Below are 15246 nucleotides of genomic sequence, written 5' to 3'. Positions count from 1 at the left end.
CCCCCCCCCCCCAGCTGTCACTGCCAACCAAGGCACGTATGACCGCTGGGGCCCCACATGGGGCCCTGTCACCACCCCACCCCCTCCTTTCCAGGCCCCTCTTCCCAGATTCTAATCCCCCCACTTCCTCACTCACCTCTCCCACTGATGGGACCCACTACCAGACCCTGACCAAGGCTTCTGCCAGTTTGGGAGTGCTGTGGGGTCTGCCTCCACCCCGCAGGGACCTTGGCCACTTATTGACCACACCCCTCCCCCCTCCAGCCCCCGCCATCTTTCTCCTGCCCTTCCCCTTTTCACCTTATCACAGCCCCCCTCCAAACCCACTCTGCCCCCCTTAAGCATTTCCCAGAGCCACCTCCAGCATTGTTTTTCCCTTGTGTGTCACTTGGCATGGGGGACAGGATCTTTCTGGGTCCCTCTGCCCCTCTCTCATCCTGTCACTCTGCCTCTCTGCTTGTGTTCCCTCCTCCAAGCAAACGTCTGTCCCTTGCTGGGGTAGCAGACTGTTTGTGAACCTAGAGAACTGCTTCAGTGCTTCCAAAGCCAAGTTGGGCCCATCTTGCTGGGAGTCATTGCATCTTCTTTCCTGGGTTGGGGGTAGGGGGGCAGCAGCAAAGCCCCTTCCTATTTCCTGGTGTGCCGTGAGCTCTAGACTTCTTGGAGTGCCCCTAAATAAATGGTTGTTTCACAAGTGAGGCGCTGTCATTCACCCAGTTCCCAGGACTTCTTCACCCGCTCCTGGCTCAGGATGAAAAGTGGGGTATGAAGTGCCTGGGTTTAGCAGGGCTCATTCAGCTTGAGCTGGGATGGTGAGAAAGGGGACTTGAGGCTTGACAGTGGGGAGAGTAGTGAGTGATATCTAATGACTTGCTTTGCCAAGGGACAAATAGATTCTGATCATTCCCAGGGCTTAGCCAGAGAGAAGTCTGTTTCCCCCTCAGCCCCCAAATTATGTTGGCCTTTTTGTCCCAGAGAGGTTCTGTATGTATTTTGTCTGCATTCTGGAAATGCCTTCAGAAATGGCCTCAAGCCCCTTCCTCAGTTCCTCCAACTCTTAAAATGTCATCACTCCAGACCTATGGCTGGAGCCTAGCTAGGGTCCCCTTCCAGTTACTCAGAAATAGTCAGAGCTGAAAAGAGAGGCCGTGTCCAAATACACCCTTCCCAATTTCCGGTCTCAGACCCCTGCATCTGAGTCCTTTGAATACCCCCTCCCAGAAGGATCCAGGCATGAAACCCAGGGAACTTTATTTCCACGCGGATTCAAATGGCAGAACTCAGAATCACCAAGCAGCCATGAGAAGGCCTGACATGTCACCAATGGGCGGGGGACAGGGAGGCAAGTGCCTGTAGCTGAGCGCTTGATGACAGAAGAGCAGGTGGGTAGTGACCAAAAAAGGTCTGGGCATGAGCTCGGAGGGGACGAGGCAGAGGGGGAGGGGCTGGGCCCCCAGCAGGTGAGGCTGGCTGGGAGGTAGAAGGTAGAGGCAGGCAAGCGATATATTGAAGTAGCTCAGTTGAAAGTTGGGGAGATGACATAGTCCTGGAAAACTTTCAAGGCGTATCAAACACATGCAGTGTGGGGCAGGAAGCCACCCAGGGAAAAGTATCTCCCCCGCCCCGAGAAAAAGATCAGAGGCTCTGGAAGGAACCGCTAATTCTCCCAGAGCGCGGGCTAGACACCCAGGAGTGGACTGTCACAATGAAATAGAGCTCCTATTTGTTGGGCATCTAGGATGTGCCAGGCTAAATGGTCTCCATAGATCCGTCCGCTTGAGTGATTTTTATAGGAGTTTTATCTGAATTTTCCAAACACGCCGAGTTTGACACGGAGGATGTCAAAGAGGCAGGATTCACATCCAGATCCACTTAGCAGCCAGCTTCCTGGACCCCAGAATTTCCCACCCCAGATATTCTCAAGGTGCCTCCCTGATTTTTACTCTCTTCACTTATATTTTCTTAATTGAAAACAATGAAGTTTTGAGCCACTTTCATTCAGATGCAAACTTTGATCTGTCCTAGGCAATCATATAAATGAAATCATGAGACCGCTGTGCCAGTTCTAGTCTCTGTGATACACATTAAAACATAACGTAACTGGACAAACGAAACATCTCTAAAATGATTTTATGCCCTACCAATGGGACCCTGGGCACACTTTGGGAAATGCCACAAGCTGTACTTCCTTCCAGAGACTTGCAGGGGCTCTCAGAGAAGGAAATAAGGTGAGAGAGGAAGCCCCTTTTTGCTCCGAGGCTCTGATTCCAAAAGGATGGAATTAGACAAAATTTGCCCTCCTGTAACTATGGTGGGGTGCCGGCGGGGGCGGGGGCAGTAGCCAGGCCAGCCTGCAGGGGGCACCTGAATTTCATCTGTCAGCTGCCAGCCTGACCTGGGGAAGGAAAATGCCCAAGCCACCGCAGGCACCACTTAGGCATCCTGCAGCCCCCGTGCTGCTGTCTCCACGGCAGGGCAGGACAGTGTCAGCTTCCTCCCAGGAGGGCAGGGATCTAGAACAAGCCCTGGGATGGGGCGGGGGAAATCTGTACACAAAGATGCCAAAGCCATTGGCAGGGGCCTGAGTAAGATGCTAAGAGAGCGTAGAAGAAGACCAAGCCCAGGGGTCTGAGCAAGCTGGAGAACTGAGAGAAGGCAGTGGTCCCAAGAGGCCCAGGGACAGGCGGCCAAGTGGAGCTCAGGCCTTGGCTGGCACTGGCCGTAGGCACCCCTGGGAGCTGGCCCGCAGGAGAAGGGGCAGGGCTGGTGAGAGGGAGCCCCCGGATACCCCTCCAGGTCCCAGGGACAAGCAAATCCAGGCTCTCTGAGAAGTGTCCCCAAGAGGTCCCTGGCTGGGAAGAATTGGGGCCCTGTAACATCCTTCAGAAGTCTGTCTGAGAGGCAAACACCTGTGCACCGGCAGTTGTACGGGTGCCCAAGAGGGTCCTGTCAAGGCAGCTTTTTCCTCAGCCAGGAAGGCCTACAGAAGCTGGAGGGTCCTATCTGTCCCTCCCCTGCACCCGTTGGTCCCTAAGTTAGGTTTCTCTTCCTGCCACCACCCCCCAAACTCCCTGCCTCCCCCTATAGATAGGGCATTGGGGATGGGTAACCAAGCTGGTACAGCAGGTCTCATGAGCCTTCCCAGCCACCGTAGTCTTGGTGCCCTGAGAGGAAGACTGAATGATGGCTTCCAACCCCAACGATGGTGAGGCTGAGCCCTGTTGCCATAGCAACTTCCCAGGCACTGTCTGCCCCTCAAGCCAGGGAAGGGCTGCAGTGGGGTTTAGGGAACAGGTGGCAAGGAAGAGTCTGTGGACCCCTGGCTGGCCCTGGAAACCCCTCCCTTACTAACAACCCTGGCCTTGGGGGCCTGGGGAAGACCAGAGGTGTGGGTAGTTCAGACAAGGGGAGATGGTCCACCCAGAGTAGGAGTCCAGCTCAGACTGAGGCAGTAGAGTGGTCCAGCCCAGTGTTGGGTTAAGCTCAGAATGGGTGTTGGTTCAATTCAGCGGTAGAGTCCAGGTCTAAATGGATGATGGTTGAGTACAGAATGGGGGTCCATCCGACTGGGGGTGATCCAGTCCACAATAGGGATCTAGTTCAAAATAAGAGTTGGTCCAGTCCATTGTCGGGGTCTAGCCCAGAGCAGGGGATCCAAGCTAGATTAGAGGAATCAGCCCAAAGTAGGGGCCCCAGCCCAGGCTGGGCATCCTTGTCCCAGAATTCCCAGGACAAACAGGTTTCAGAGGGCAAAGTGTGCTGAGATTGCTATCTGCTGAGGGGGGTCTGAGGCTGGGCTTCCTCCTCATGCTGTGACCCTGGCTTTTTGAAGGGTGTCTGGGGTTCTGTCTGTTAGCCCAAATCGAATCCAGACCAGAGTGGAGGCTGGCAGCCACCCCCCATCCCCCATAGGAGACATAACAGTGGGGTGGTTTCATAAGCCAGGAGCTGGCTGGGTTTCCCTTCTCTGCCACTTCCTGTTGTCAGCAGGGGCCAGGGGTGCTGGGCACTTTCAGGGAAGCTGCCACTGACCCTCCACTTTTTTGGGGATCTGGAAAGAAGGAGGAAGATGGTCAAGGCTGCCTCCCCCTCCCCCACCCCTAGGTTTAGCCTTTCGTTTCCGGTTGGACTTTCGTGGCTGAAAGCAGAGCCAAGCTCAGGGCAAGGTTTGACAGAGGCCAAGGACATCCTGCGATATCGGTCCCCTCTCTGCCCCTACATAGAAGCAGGACGAATCCAGATGTACCCACTTTTCTCTTGGGGTACCAGGATCTGGAGGCTCCAGGTTCAAAAAGGACTTGGGGAAGGAACTAGGGTAGCCCTTGGCCATTCCCCCCCCACTCCCCCCCCCCCCACCTTTCTCTCCAGCGGCTCTTTCAGCTAATTAACGGGGCTCTGGGGCCTCTTTGGCCCCCAGGGAGCCCCTTGCTGCTGCCTGGGCCTGAACCTTAACTCCTTCCCCTCTGCCCAGTGGGCACTGCCCTGGGCACATCCGGTGCCATCCTCTGGGTAGTTCAGCACCCACTGAGGAAGTCAGGACCTGGCATCTTGGGAGCAGTGAAGTCTCTGGAACAGGAAGTTAGCTTTAGCACTCCACCCCTGGGGCAGCCAGGCCAGCCAGAAGGGACACCCTCGGGAGAATCTTCCCACTGCCTTCTGCCAAGGAGGGCCTTTGCAAACCTTGGCCGGCCAGGAGCAGGTACCTTTAAATGCTTCCCTGGCAACCAGCTCCTCCTCCCCGGTCCCCCGAGGCCCTCCAGAGGAAGCCAGCTTAGAGGCTCTGCGTATTCCTGGTTTCCCTGCAGAGGGAAGATTCCAGGGAGAGCCTAGGGCAGCCTGGGATGGATACGGGGTCAGGCAGTGGCCAGGGCGGTGACTCGGAGACGACCTTCCAGCTGTGGCTACAGCTGCTCCTCTGGGCCCACCTGACTGTCCGTTTCCTGGGCTACCTGCACCACGCCTTCTGGGCACCTGAGGCGCGGCCAGCACCCTGAGCCCCCCTGGCCAGGGGCAGATGGGTCCCAGCCCACTCTATCCCTCTCCACCCCTCCCATTGCACGAAGCAGAGGTGAGTATGGGGACTCCAGGCTGGGGTTCCCTCCCATCATGATCCCTCTTTATCTGTCCAGTCCTTCTGGCACTGTCCCCCCTCCCCCACCACTGTGCCCAAATCTGGCAAACCAATGGCACCAGAAGGGACACAGTCTTGGCCCTTTTATCCTTTGAGAGTCCAGAGAAGAGCTGTACTAGGACCAAGGCACCCACGGAGCCCCTCAGTGGGGTCCCAGCGGACAGCCAGAAGCGCAGGCCCACTGAGACAGGAGAAAGCAGAATATGGCAGTTCTCAGGGATGGCCGAGAGCAAAGAGGGAAGCAGGACCGGGCATCCTCCTGGATTCTTTCCACACCCCTTTCTTTGCTCTCTTGGGTCGGCAGAGGTAAAATCCCAAGAGGGTACCCTCTCCCCCAACCTTCATCGAGAATTCAGGGCATATGTTTGGAGGTTGCCAAGGAGGGTGCTGTGTGTCAAAAAAGATCCTGCTAGTGAAAGCACTGGATTTGGTGCAGCCCCCAGGTCTCAGGATGTTGGTGGCCCAGCCAAGTACCGGCCTAGAACTCCTGGCCATTCCTTGACTGCCCCCTGTCTGCCCAGTCACTCATTTTAGGGCTTTCCTAGCCAACAGTCTCTCCATCTGCCGCCCTTGTAGCCCCATGGAAGGCCCTTCTCTCTAAACTCTGAGGGGTTCTTGGGGACAGTGGGAGTGGTGGCCACCCGTGAGGCCGTGTGGGATTCCTGGCATGGTGTATGCGTAGCCCGGGCAGATGACAGGCAAGGCCAGAGTGTACATGTGCAGGACCCCTTGGGCGGCAGTCGCCACAAGAACAGCAGGGGGCGGAAGACCACTCTGTCTGTGGGCCACCCTGGTGAACTGCCACCAGGGTTAAACTTGTGGGCAGTGAGGTCCGGCAGGCAACCTCAGGCCTGGTCAGTCTTAACAAGTGCAGTGAGAGTGGTAGCAGGTCTGACCCATTAGGGCAGGAATCAAGCATAGAAAGCATTCAGCCCAGCACTGGCACACAGGAAGGGTCCCTGAACAGCAGCGAGCCTGGCCCCAGCTGGTTACAAGGACAGGCCTATACTGTAAGAATCCATCAGACTAGGGGCTCCTGGGTGGCTCAGTCGGTTGAGCGTCCGACTTCAGCCAGGTCACGATCTCGCGGTCCGTGAGTTCGAGCCCCCCGCGTCAGGCTCTGGGCTGACGGCTCGGAGCCCGGAGCCTGCTTCGGATTCTGTGCCTCCCTCTCTCTCTGCCCCTGCTCGTACTCTGTCTCTCTCTCTCTCTCAAAAATAAATAAACATTAAAAAAAAAATTTTTGTTAATAAAAAAAGAATTCATCACACTGTACACTTAAAGTCTGAACAGTCAATGCACCCTCTGTGTTTTATACCTCAATTTTTCTTAATGTTTATTTTTTTGAGAGAGAGACAGAGCGTGAGTGGGGGAGGGGCAGAGAGAGAGGGGGAGACACAGAATCCGAAACAGGCTCTAAACTGTCAGCACAGAGCCCGATGCTGGGCTCCAACTCGTGAACCGTGAGGTCATGACCTGAGCCGAAGTCAGATATTTAACCAACTGAGCCACCCAGATGCCCCATACTTCAATTTTTGAAAATACTTAAAAGCAAAATAATAGTTGCCATTTATATGGCACTAAACCCCATACCAGCCACTATCCAACCCCCTTTGCCAAGATTAGCTCATTCAGTCCTTAAAACCCCCCGGCTGTGTCATTACTATTATTGTCCCTATTTTACAGATGAGAAAAACTAAGGCCCAGAGAGGTAAGGTCAGTTGTCTAAGGTTGCACAGCTCATCGGAGACCAGGCTGGGATTTGAACTTGATCTTGTCCCAGAGTCCTGGCCCTTAAGTGCTTTGCTGGGCTCCTTCTCAGCCTTGACGAGAATGCCTATTTTCAAGCCTCGGTTTCCTAGGGTGTTAAATGGGAAGAATGGATAAAAGGAAAGTTGGTAGGTAAGCCAAATGAGATAGTGGAGACAAAGCACCAGATCCAGTAGGCCTTCAACATTAGCCGGATGGTGATATTCGCCTTGGGGTGCTGAAGGGCCCATGGGTGTGGGTATTGGATAAGGCTCCCCTTGAACCAGCTCCGCAGCAAGGAAGGGCCCCTGGACTGGCAAAGGCAGGACTGGGGCCAGCTGGGGGCCAAGGCAACAGCTGAGCCCCCCAAGGCGCCTGCTACCCGAGCCCCGGAGGCCTCCACCCAAGGCCCGGCCTCCCCAGAGAAGGGGCTAGAGAAGCAGCCAAATCCCCAGGCTATAAATATCTTGGCTGCCGTCGGCCCTGGCCATGGAATGTCGGTCAGAACTGGGGCGAGTGGGGGTGGGCTGGCCTGGGCACAACTCTCGGTACCCCTAAGAGTAACCCCCAAGTCACCTTGCACCCCATTTGGGACAAAGTTGAGGTTGGATCCCACTTCCCTGAGTAAAGGGGTCCCAGACCCCAGCCCACATCAGGGCCCCCCAGAGCTATTCTCCACTCAAGCAGGGCGCTTGAAGCTACTGGGAAAGGGTCAGTCTCTGGGTTGAGACAGCTGCACCCCACTTTGCACAAATGGGCATCTCCCCAGGAATAGCCTAGGCCCACCCTGACGAGTTAGAGTCTCTATCTAACTCTCTCTCTTTTCCTTTCAGTGAAAGAGTTCTTAGCCAAAGCCAAAGAAGATTTTCTTAAAAAATGGGAAAATCCTGCTCAGGTAAGCCCCCTGAAGCAGAGCCCTGGAAGGAGTAAGCCGATGGCCCCCCCATCCTCCAGCTGTGTCCCCATAACATGGCAAGGATTTTTAGGGCCATGTGGAGGGCTCCAGACCTGCCCCCATTTGCTCCCTAGATGCCTGTGGGGGCTCCTGGGTGGAGGCACCCAATCACCCACTGCCAGGCTCCCCCACCCCACCACCCCCGTCCACCTGGTGGCCCCTGCCCCCCCTCACGCAGCTGCCAGCAGTTCCTGGGCCCCAGGCCAGGGCCGGATCTGGCCCCTGCCACCAGCCTTAAGGAATGTGTCTTCGCCATCTTGTTTTTCCGCCCCCTGTCCTCACCCCCATCACATGCCACCCACCCCCCAGGGCCCCCTCTGCTGGTGGCAGAGAGGATGCCCCAGACCTTGGCCTCGCAGGCCACTTGGGTGGGGGGGTCCCTGACCCTCCCAACTTCTCTGCCCACAGAATACAGCCCATTTGGATCAGTTTGAACGAATCAAGACCCTCGGCACGGGCTCCTTTGGGCGGGTGATGCTGGTAAAGCACAAGGAGACCGGGAACCACTTTGCCATGAAGATCCTCGACAAACAGAAGGTAAGCCCAGCCCCGCCAGGAGGCCGCCATCCCACCCACCAGGCCTTCGTTCGGGCTGTTCCCACTGACTGGCTGGTCTTCCTAACTATCTGTTCACCGACTGTTTCCTGAGCCTTCGTGACGTGCCAGACTCAAGGGCCGGAAGGGCCCTTACTGCCTTCATGAAGCCTCCCCCCGCACCAGCCGCTGATGAGAATCCAGGCGGGGGACACGGGTTCAGACACCCAGCCTGTGTCAAGGCAGCCAAAAGTCTCCCTGGGAAAAGTGTTTTATTCACACAGACCTCATCTCTAGAAATATTTTTGAGACCCTACGTGATGCCAGGAGCCGCTCTAGAGCAGCACCGTCCAACAGAAGTGTACTATAAGCCATGTATAGTTTTAAATTTGCCAGAAACCCCACTTAAAAAGTAAGAAGAGGGGCACCCGGGTGGCTCAGTCGGTTAAGCATCTGACTTCAGCTCAGGTCACGATCTCACGGTTCATGAGTTGGAGCCCCGCATTAGGCTCTCTGGGATCCTCTGTCTCCCTCTCTGCCCCTCCCCCGCTTGCACACGCACTCCCTGAATGAATGAATGAATGAATAAATAAATAAATAAGTAGTAAAAAGAAACAGGTAGAATTAATTTCAACGACGTGCTTTAATTAAGCCAGTATATCTATGATGTTACGATTTCAATGTCTGTAACCAGTGTAAAAATATCACTAATGAGACGTTTTACATTCTTTTTTTCTGTATCAAGTCTTCAAAATCCAGCATGTGTTCTACCCTTACACCTCTGTTCCGATGTTAACTTTTCCCTAGAAAAAACAGAAAAAGCAGAGGAGTTGGAAAAGCACATTTGCACACAGCCCAGGTGTTCCAATGAGTAACTGCATTGAGTGTTTTTATATTTTCATTTTAGAACCTTAAGATTTTTAAATTTTTAAAAAAATTTTTAATGTTTATTTTTGAGTGAGAGAGAGAAACAGTGCGAGCAGGGAAGTGGGAGAGAGGGAGGGAGACACAGAATCCAAAGCAGGCTCCAGGCTCCAGGCTGTCAGCCCAGAGCCCAATGTGGGGCTCGGACTCACAAACCTCGAGATCGTGACCTGAGCCGACGTCAGACGCTTACCTGACTGAGCCACCCAGGCGCCCCTAGAACCTTAAAACTCAGTTCCCCAGTCAACTAGCCTGGTTCTAAGTGCTCAGCAGCCATACCTGGCTAGCGTGGATTATACCGGGCAGCACAGGTATAGACCCACAGGATACAGCTATGAGCAAAGCAAAAAAAGCCCTACACAGCAGATGAGAGCTGACTGAGGGGCCAGCCTGCCTGCACACGACATGCGGGCCTGATACTGACTAGCTGCAAGTGACCTTGGGCAAATCACTTCCCTTCTCTGCCTCTGGATCTTCCAAAATGGCATGTTCACAGTGCATACCCCTCAGGGCTCTTGTTTCTATGTGTGAGGCACCTGCTGGGGACAGCTGAGGGTTGAGGAGGAATTAGCCTGGGGTTTGAGTGGCTGTGTGGAGGGTGCCCTGGATGCAGGAAGGGTATTTCTAAACAACCCATCTCGTAGGCATTACTCTTGCTTGTCTTTTCAGTTTCAGCTTAGCTGCCCCTTCCTCCAGGAAGCCTTCTCTGACTTCCCCCTCCCCCTGACTTTACTGGACACCTTATCTGGGCATCCAGAGGCCCCGAGCTTCCCCCAGCACGGCTCTGACACCTCTGGGCCGTGAGGCCTGGTGACTCACATGTTCTTGCCCTGAACCGCATGCCATGCGGGGACAGGCAGCCTCTGCCTTCTGGGTATCCCCAGCATTCAGCCCAAGGCTCCACAGACCATAAGCCCAGCCCGGGCACCTCTACTTCCAGGCATCGGGGAAGAGGAGGACCCTCTCACACACCATTCTCTTCGCCCTCCCTTCCCACCCCTGCAGGTGGTGAAGCTGAAACAGATTGAGCACACCCTGAACGAAAAGCGCATCCTGCAAGCGGTCAACTTTCCGTTCCTCGTCAAACTCGAGTTCTCCTTCAAGGTGGGGTCCCCACACCCAGTGGCCAGGGCCACTGCTGGCTGGTACAGCCTCTGGGCTCCCAGAGCTGGGACGGGGGCCAAGGACAAGCAGGGGCTGCCCAAGGAGGCAGGCCCACTGACAGGAAGGAAGGAGAGCCCCAGAGGGATGCTAGGGGAAAGGAGTCAGCCTGAGACTCTGGGAGACCCGTGTTCAACTCCTGGGCACACTAGCTTCTAGCTTGAGAACCTTGGGCAAGTCGCCCAACCTGGATGCCATCCCTGCAAACCGCCTCTGCCTTTTACAGCAAGCACCTGGCACACGGCTATAGGCACAGGCTGTGCCACGCAGCCTGGATTCAAATCCCAACTCTCTGCACTTCCCAGGCCATTTGGCGCTGGTGAGGGACTTCACTGCCCTGAGCCTCAGTTTCCCCATCTATAAAATGGGGATCATAACGGCCCCCATCTGAAGGGGTTGCCGTGACTGTTCCGAGCACAATGTGAGCACCCTGCCTGAGCTATTTTGGACGCTGTCCTAAGCTGTGACTGCAAGATCTGGGAAAAGCCATTCAAGGCCTAAGACCCAGGCAGTCACAAGGGCCCCATGCGTGACTGAAAGCAAAATTGTCATCTCAGGCTTTGGTCAAGACAGTCTCAGACATGAGCCACCATGGGGTCCTCTCTCCAGCCCAGGCCTGCTGGCCGGTCCCTTACACCCCACCCGCCGGTGCTCACTTTCACCCCCTATAAGCAAGATAAGAACTGCCCCCTTCATCTTCATGGGCAGAAGGAAGCGAGACGGGTGGCTCAGGAAGTACAGTGCCTGGCGCTCAGAGCAGACTTCTCATGGGAGCCAGGATTGTCGTTGTCGCTTTATTTTGGAACACCTGCCACGTAAGGGCACCAGGCCTTCAAATGGGGCCTTAGGCTTAGGGAGCGGGGCCCTGATCAGCTTCTGCTTCCCATAGGACAACTCGAACTTATACATGGTCATGGAGTACGTGCCTGGCGGGGAGATGTTCTCACACCTGCGGCGGATTGGAAGGTTCAGGTGAGCTGGCCAGCCCCTGCCATAATGGGCCTGGGTGTGTCCATGGGTGTCGTTGCGTGAGCGAGCTGTCCTGGGGACGTGAAGTGGGCTCTCGGGGTCTGTCTGGGTACTTGTTCCCGCTGAGCCAAGGAATCTGTGATTTCTCAACCAGCACAAAACAAAATAAACATGGTGACTCTAGGTGTCACCATTTAAGTCGGCAGTTTTAAAATGTACGCTATTGTTTTCCTTATGTATATAGAAACGCACTTTGCATACAACAGAAGGCACAGGTGTTCAGTGTTCTGCTCCATGAGTGTTGACAGTTACATACGCTGTGAAACCGCCACCCGAAATACCATATAGAGCATTTCCACCAACCCTAGAAAATTCCCTCGAATCCTTTGCTTGGCAAATCCTTTCTGGTTTCAAACACCATGAGTGTGTTCGGTCTGAGTTTGGCCGTGTTATAAATGGAATCACACAGTTCATATTTTCTTGGTTCCTTTCTTCTCCTGCTTCCCATGATCATTTTGACATCTAGCCGTGTTGTTGAGTATATTCATCGCCCATCCTGGAGGTGGCGTTGGGTACAATTCCATTGTACGAACCTACCACGGTCTGATTCTGTTGCTCTGTCGACGGACATCCAGGCTCTTTCCCATGTGGGGTCACACACGAAAGAGTCTGCCCTGCTTACAGATTTTCAATAGCTGGGCCGGAGGTGGCTCTGTAGGCCCAGCTGCTAGACCATTTGGAGGTAGGCAGGTCATGCCAGATGTGGCCACCCGCACTCACCGTCCCCTCCCCGATTGTCCCCATCAGTGAACCTCACGCGCGCTTTTATGCGGCCCAGATCGTCCTGACCTTCGAGTACCTGCACTCACTTGACCTCATCTACCGGGACCTGAAGCCGGAGAACCTCCTCATTGACCAGCAGGGCTACATTCAGGTGCCCACCAGGCCGGGCGGGCAAGGGGCAGGCCCAGGCGGCCGAGGGCTGGACCCACCCTCCCTCCTTCCTGGCCAACAGCCCGTTCTCGTGCCCGCAGGTGACAGACTTCGGTTTTGCCAAGCGTGTAAAAGGCCGCACCTGGACCTTATGCGGGACCCCTGAGTACCTGGCCCCGGAGATCATCCTGAGCAAAGTAGGCCCCGCCCCGCCCACCCCACTGCCCTGAGGCCCACCCCCTCCCTGCCCTCCTCCCCTCACACTGTATCCCTTCTCACTCTAGGGCTACAACAAGGCCGTGGACTGGTGGGCCCTAGGGGTTCTCATCTACGAGATGGCCGCTGGCTACCCGCCTTTCTTCGCTGACCAGCCCATCCAGATCTATGAGAAGATTGTCTCTGGGAAGGTGAGGCCTAGATAACAGTGGCTAAGCCCCCAGACAGACCCTTCCCCCACCAGTTCTGCTCACCATGGAGCCCTGCTTATTGTCAGAACGATCTGGAAGTTCATTGAGTTAGGCCAAGCAATGAAGCTGGGTGCACCAGCCACCTTAACAGGCGAGCACCTCACACAACCTCCCCATCTAATCCTGGACCCACACTGCTGAAACTTCAAGGGCTTCCAAAATCCCAAGCCTCACCTCAACACCTCTCCAGCCCAACAGGAGGCTCAGCTTGCCTCCAGTCACCCCACTGAGCCTGACTTTTCACAGTAGAAAAGAGACCATGTGCAGTTCCCAGGTGCCCCTCCAGACCTTGCAGGGATCACTTAGGGTATGTGGCCCATGCCTCCCCTCCCAAATGCAGACTTCCTAACTCTCAGGGTGCAGGTAGGGGGGGACAGAACTGTTACAGGGTGTGGTGATACATGCTCACTGCCCCACGATGCACCCCCTCAGCTCTACCCCAGCACTTTGAAAGAGTGATGGAGCTCAGGCTTGGAGAGGGGAAATGTCTGGCCTGGGACCACACCACGGCATCATCCTAGGCCCCCAGGTCTCGAGATAGGTTGGGAACCCCACCTCTGCCCTCAGCTCACTACCTTGCTGTGGGGACCCAGCCATCCTTCCACCTAGCCCAGGAATTAGTGGGAACAGCTCAGCCTGGGGCAAGTGCCTTCACCCCTCTGAACCTCCTCTTACTACTCATATGAGAATGGGGGGACCAGACACTTCTCAGCTGCAAGGTGGGGTCACGAAAAAGGGGAAGACGAGGTGTCTGCCCCCAGACAGAACAGAAATTGCAGGGGAAGATGGCCCAAAGTAGAAAAAAAAGAAAAAAAACTATGGACAGTTCTGAGGGGGAAGAGAAGATGAGCGTAACTCCCTTCTTTGTAGCATTTTACAGTTCCCACGCACCCTCGGCAGTATTATCTCCCTCATGCAACTCTGGGATATCTGCCCCATGCCAGAAAGGCAGGCGCAGGCCCAGAGAGGTTAAGGGCCATGGCCAAGGTCACACAGCATGTAAAATGTAGAGCATTGCTGAAAGTCACTTCTTGTAGCTGTAAATCCAGTGACTACTTGCAAACAAAGTTTGGGCTCCCAGGGTTTGGGGAAGTTTCTGGGAAAGTTAAACTGGACCTTAAAGAGAAGAGTCAGTCAGTGGAGAGAGGGGGAATCAGAAAAACAATTGTTCCTCTCCTAACCATGAATATTTCAGAAATCCCCAGACACCAGTAGAGCTGCCCGAGGAAGCAGTAGCTAAGAATGCATGTTCTGGACTCCCAACAGACCCAAGATTAAACACCCCCCGTCCCACTCCTCTGTGTGACCTTAGGCAGGCTATTTAACCCCTCTGAGCCTTTTTCCTCTTCTCTAAAATGGGAAGCATCATAGCATTTACCTTAGAGCAGCAGTTCTCAAAGCGGCCCCCTCTCCAGCAGTATCAGCATGGCTGACGAACTGGCTAGGTACATGGGTTCTCAGGCCCCACTCAGACCTCCGGAATCAAACTCCAGTGGGCCCAACCAGCTGTTTTAATGAGATTCTGAAGTGCACTCAAATTGGCAGCCCTCTACCTGGTAGGTCTATGAGGCAGCAAAGGCAACCCAGGCTCCCCAGACTCCAGACGACTTGCCCACCCTGTGTTAACCCCCTCTCTCCAGGTGCGGTTCCCATCCCACTTCAGCTCCGACCTGAAGGATCTGCTGCGGAACCTACTGCAGGTGGACCTCACCAAACGCTTTGGGAACCTCAAGAATGGAGTCAACGATATCAAGAACCACAAATGGTTTGCCACAACTGACTGGATCGCCATCTACCAGAGGAAGGTGGGCCGCCTCCTTCCCCGTGCCACGTGCTCCCCCCCCCCCCCCGCCCAGTGCACTGAGGGTTTTGGGAGGAGGCTATAAGCCAGAGAGGGCTGCCAGTGGAGAGATGGAAAGGGAAGTGGCATTTGAAAATAGGCCGCAGGCTCTGAGTCAACCTAGCTGAGGCACCTTAGAGCAGTGGGGGTCTAGAAATGGGATTGTGGGGTCATTTGGCCACTCTGTGACCTTGGGCAGGAGATGCCCCTCTGGTGAGTTGGCTATAATGAGATTCTTATGTTATTAAGGTGAATTCACAGCCTGATGCTAAGCTCAGGCCTGGGTCAGAGTAAGTCATCTCATAAATGTTAGGCCATTCACATTTATTGTTATGAGGATGATTATGTTGACTACTGAGATCTGAGTGGTTCTTAACCCCTCTCTAGGTGGAAGCTCCCTTCATACCAAAGTTTAAAGGCCCTGGGGACACGAGTAATTTCGACGACTATGAGGAGGAAGAGATCCGAGTCTCCATCAATGAGAAGTGTGGCAAGGAGTTTACTGAGTTTTAGGGGTGTGCCTATGCCCCCATGGGTTTTCTTTCTTTCTTTCTTCTTTCTTTCTTTCTTTTTTTTTTTTTTT

The 15246-nt window shown here is 54.7% G+C and overlaps 1 protein-coding gene across 3 annotated transcripts in view; it reads left to right on the top strand.

Moving 5' to 3' along the window:
- The window catches only part of PRKACA (protein kinase cAMP-activated catalytic subunit alpha), a 15657-nt gene extending 421 nt beyond the window's left edge, over positions 1–15236 (top strand). Inside the window, exons 1-10 of one of the 3 annotated variants that reach the window (XM_049640004.1) lie at positions 3159–3205; positions 7714–7775; positions 8244–8372; positions 10299–10397; positions 11344–11426; positions 12231–12357; positions 12458–12553; positions 12641–12763; positions 14464–14628; positions 15051–15236. In XM_049640004.1, the coding sequence (XP_049495961.1) occupies positions 3181–3205; positions 7714–7775; positions 8244–8372; positions 10299–10397; positions 11344–11426; positions 12231–12357; positions 12458–12553; positions 12641–12763; positions 14464–14628; positions 15051–15176 (1035 nt within the window). In that variant the 5' untranslated portion in view covers positions 3159–3180 and the 3' untranslated portion in view covers positions 15177–15236. Of the gene's footprint in view, positions 1–3158; positions 3206–4495; positions 5088–7713; positions 7776–8243; positions 8373–10298; positions 10398–11343; positions 11427–12230; positions 12358–12457; positions 12554–12640; positions 12764–14463; positions 14629–15050 lie in introns of those variants that run through there. The other 2 variants (XM_049640005.1, XM_049640003.1) reach the window with 2 other exon arrangements.
- Positions 15237–15246: the final 10 nt, after the last annotated feature.

This window comes from Panthera uncia, chromosome A2, assembly GCF_023721935.1.
Source record: "Panthera uncia isolate 11264 chromosome A2, Puncia_PCG_1.0, whole genome shotgun sequence".
Taxonomy (NCBI): domain Eukaryota; kingdom Metazoa; phylum Chordata; class Mammalia; order Carnivora; family Felidae; genus Panthera; species Panthera uncia.
Note: the sequence above shows the minus strand (reverse complement) of the source record. Positions and strands in the feature narration are given on the sequence as shown.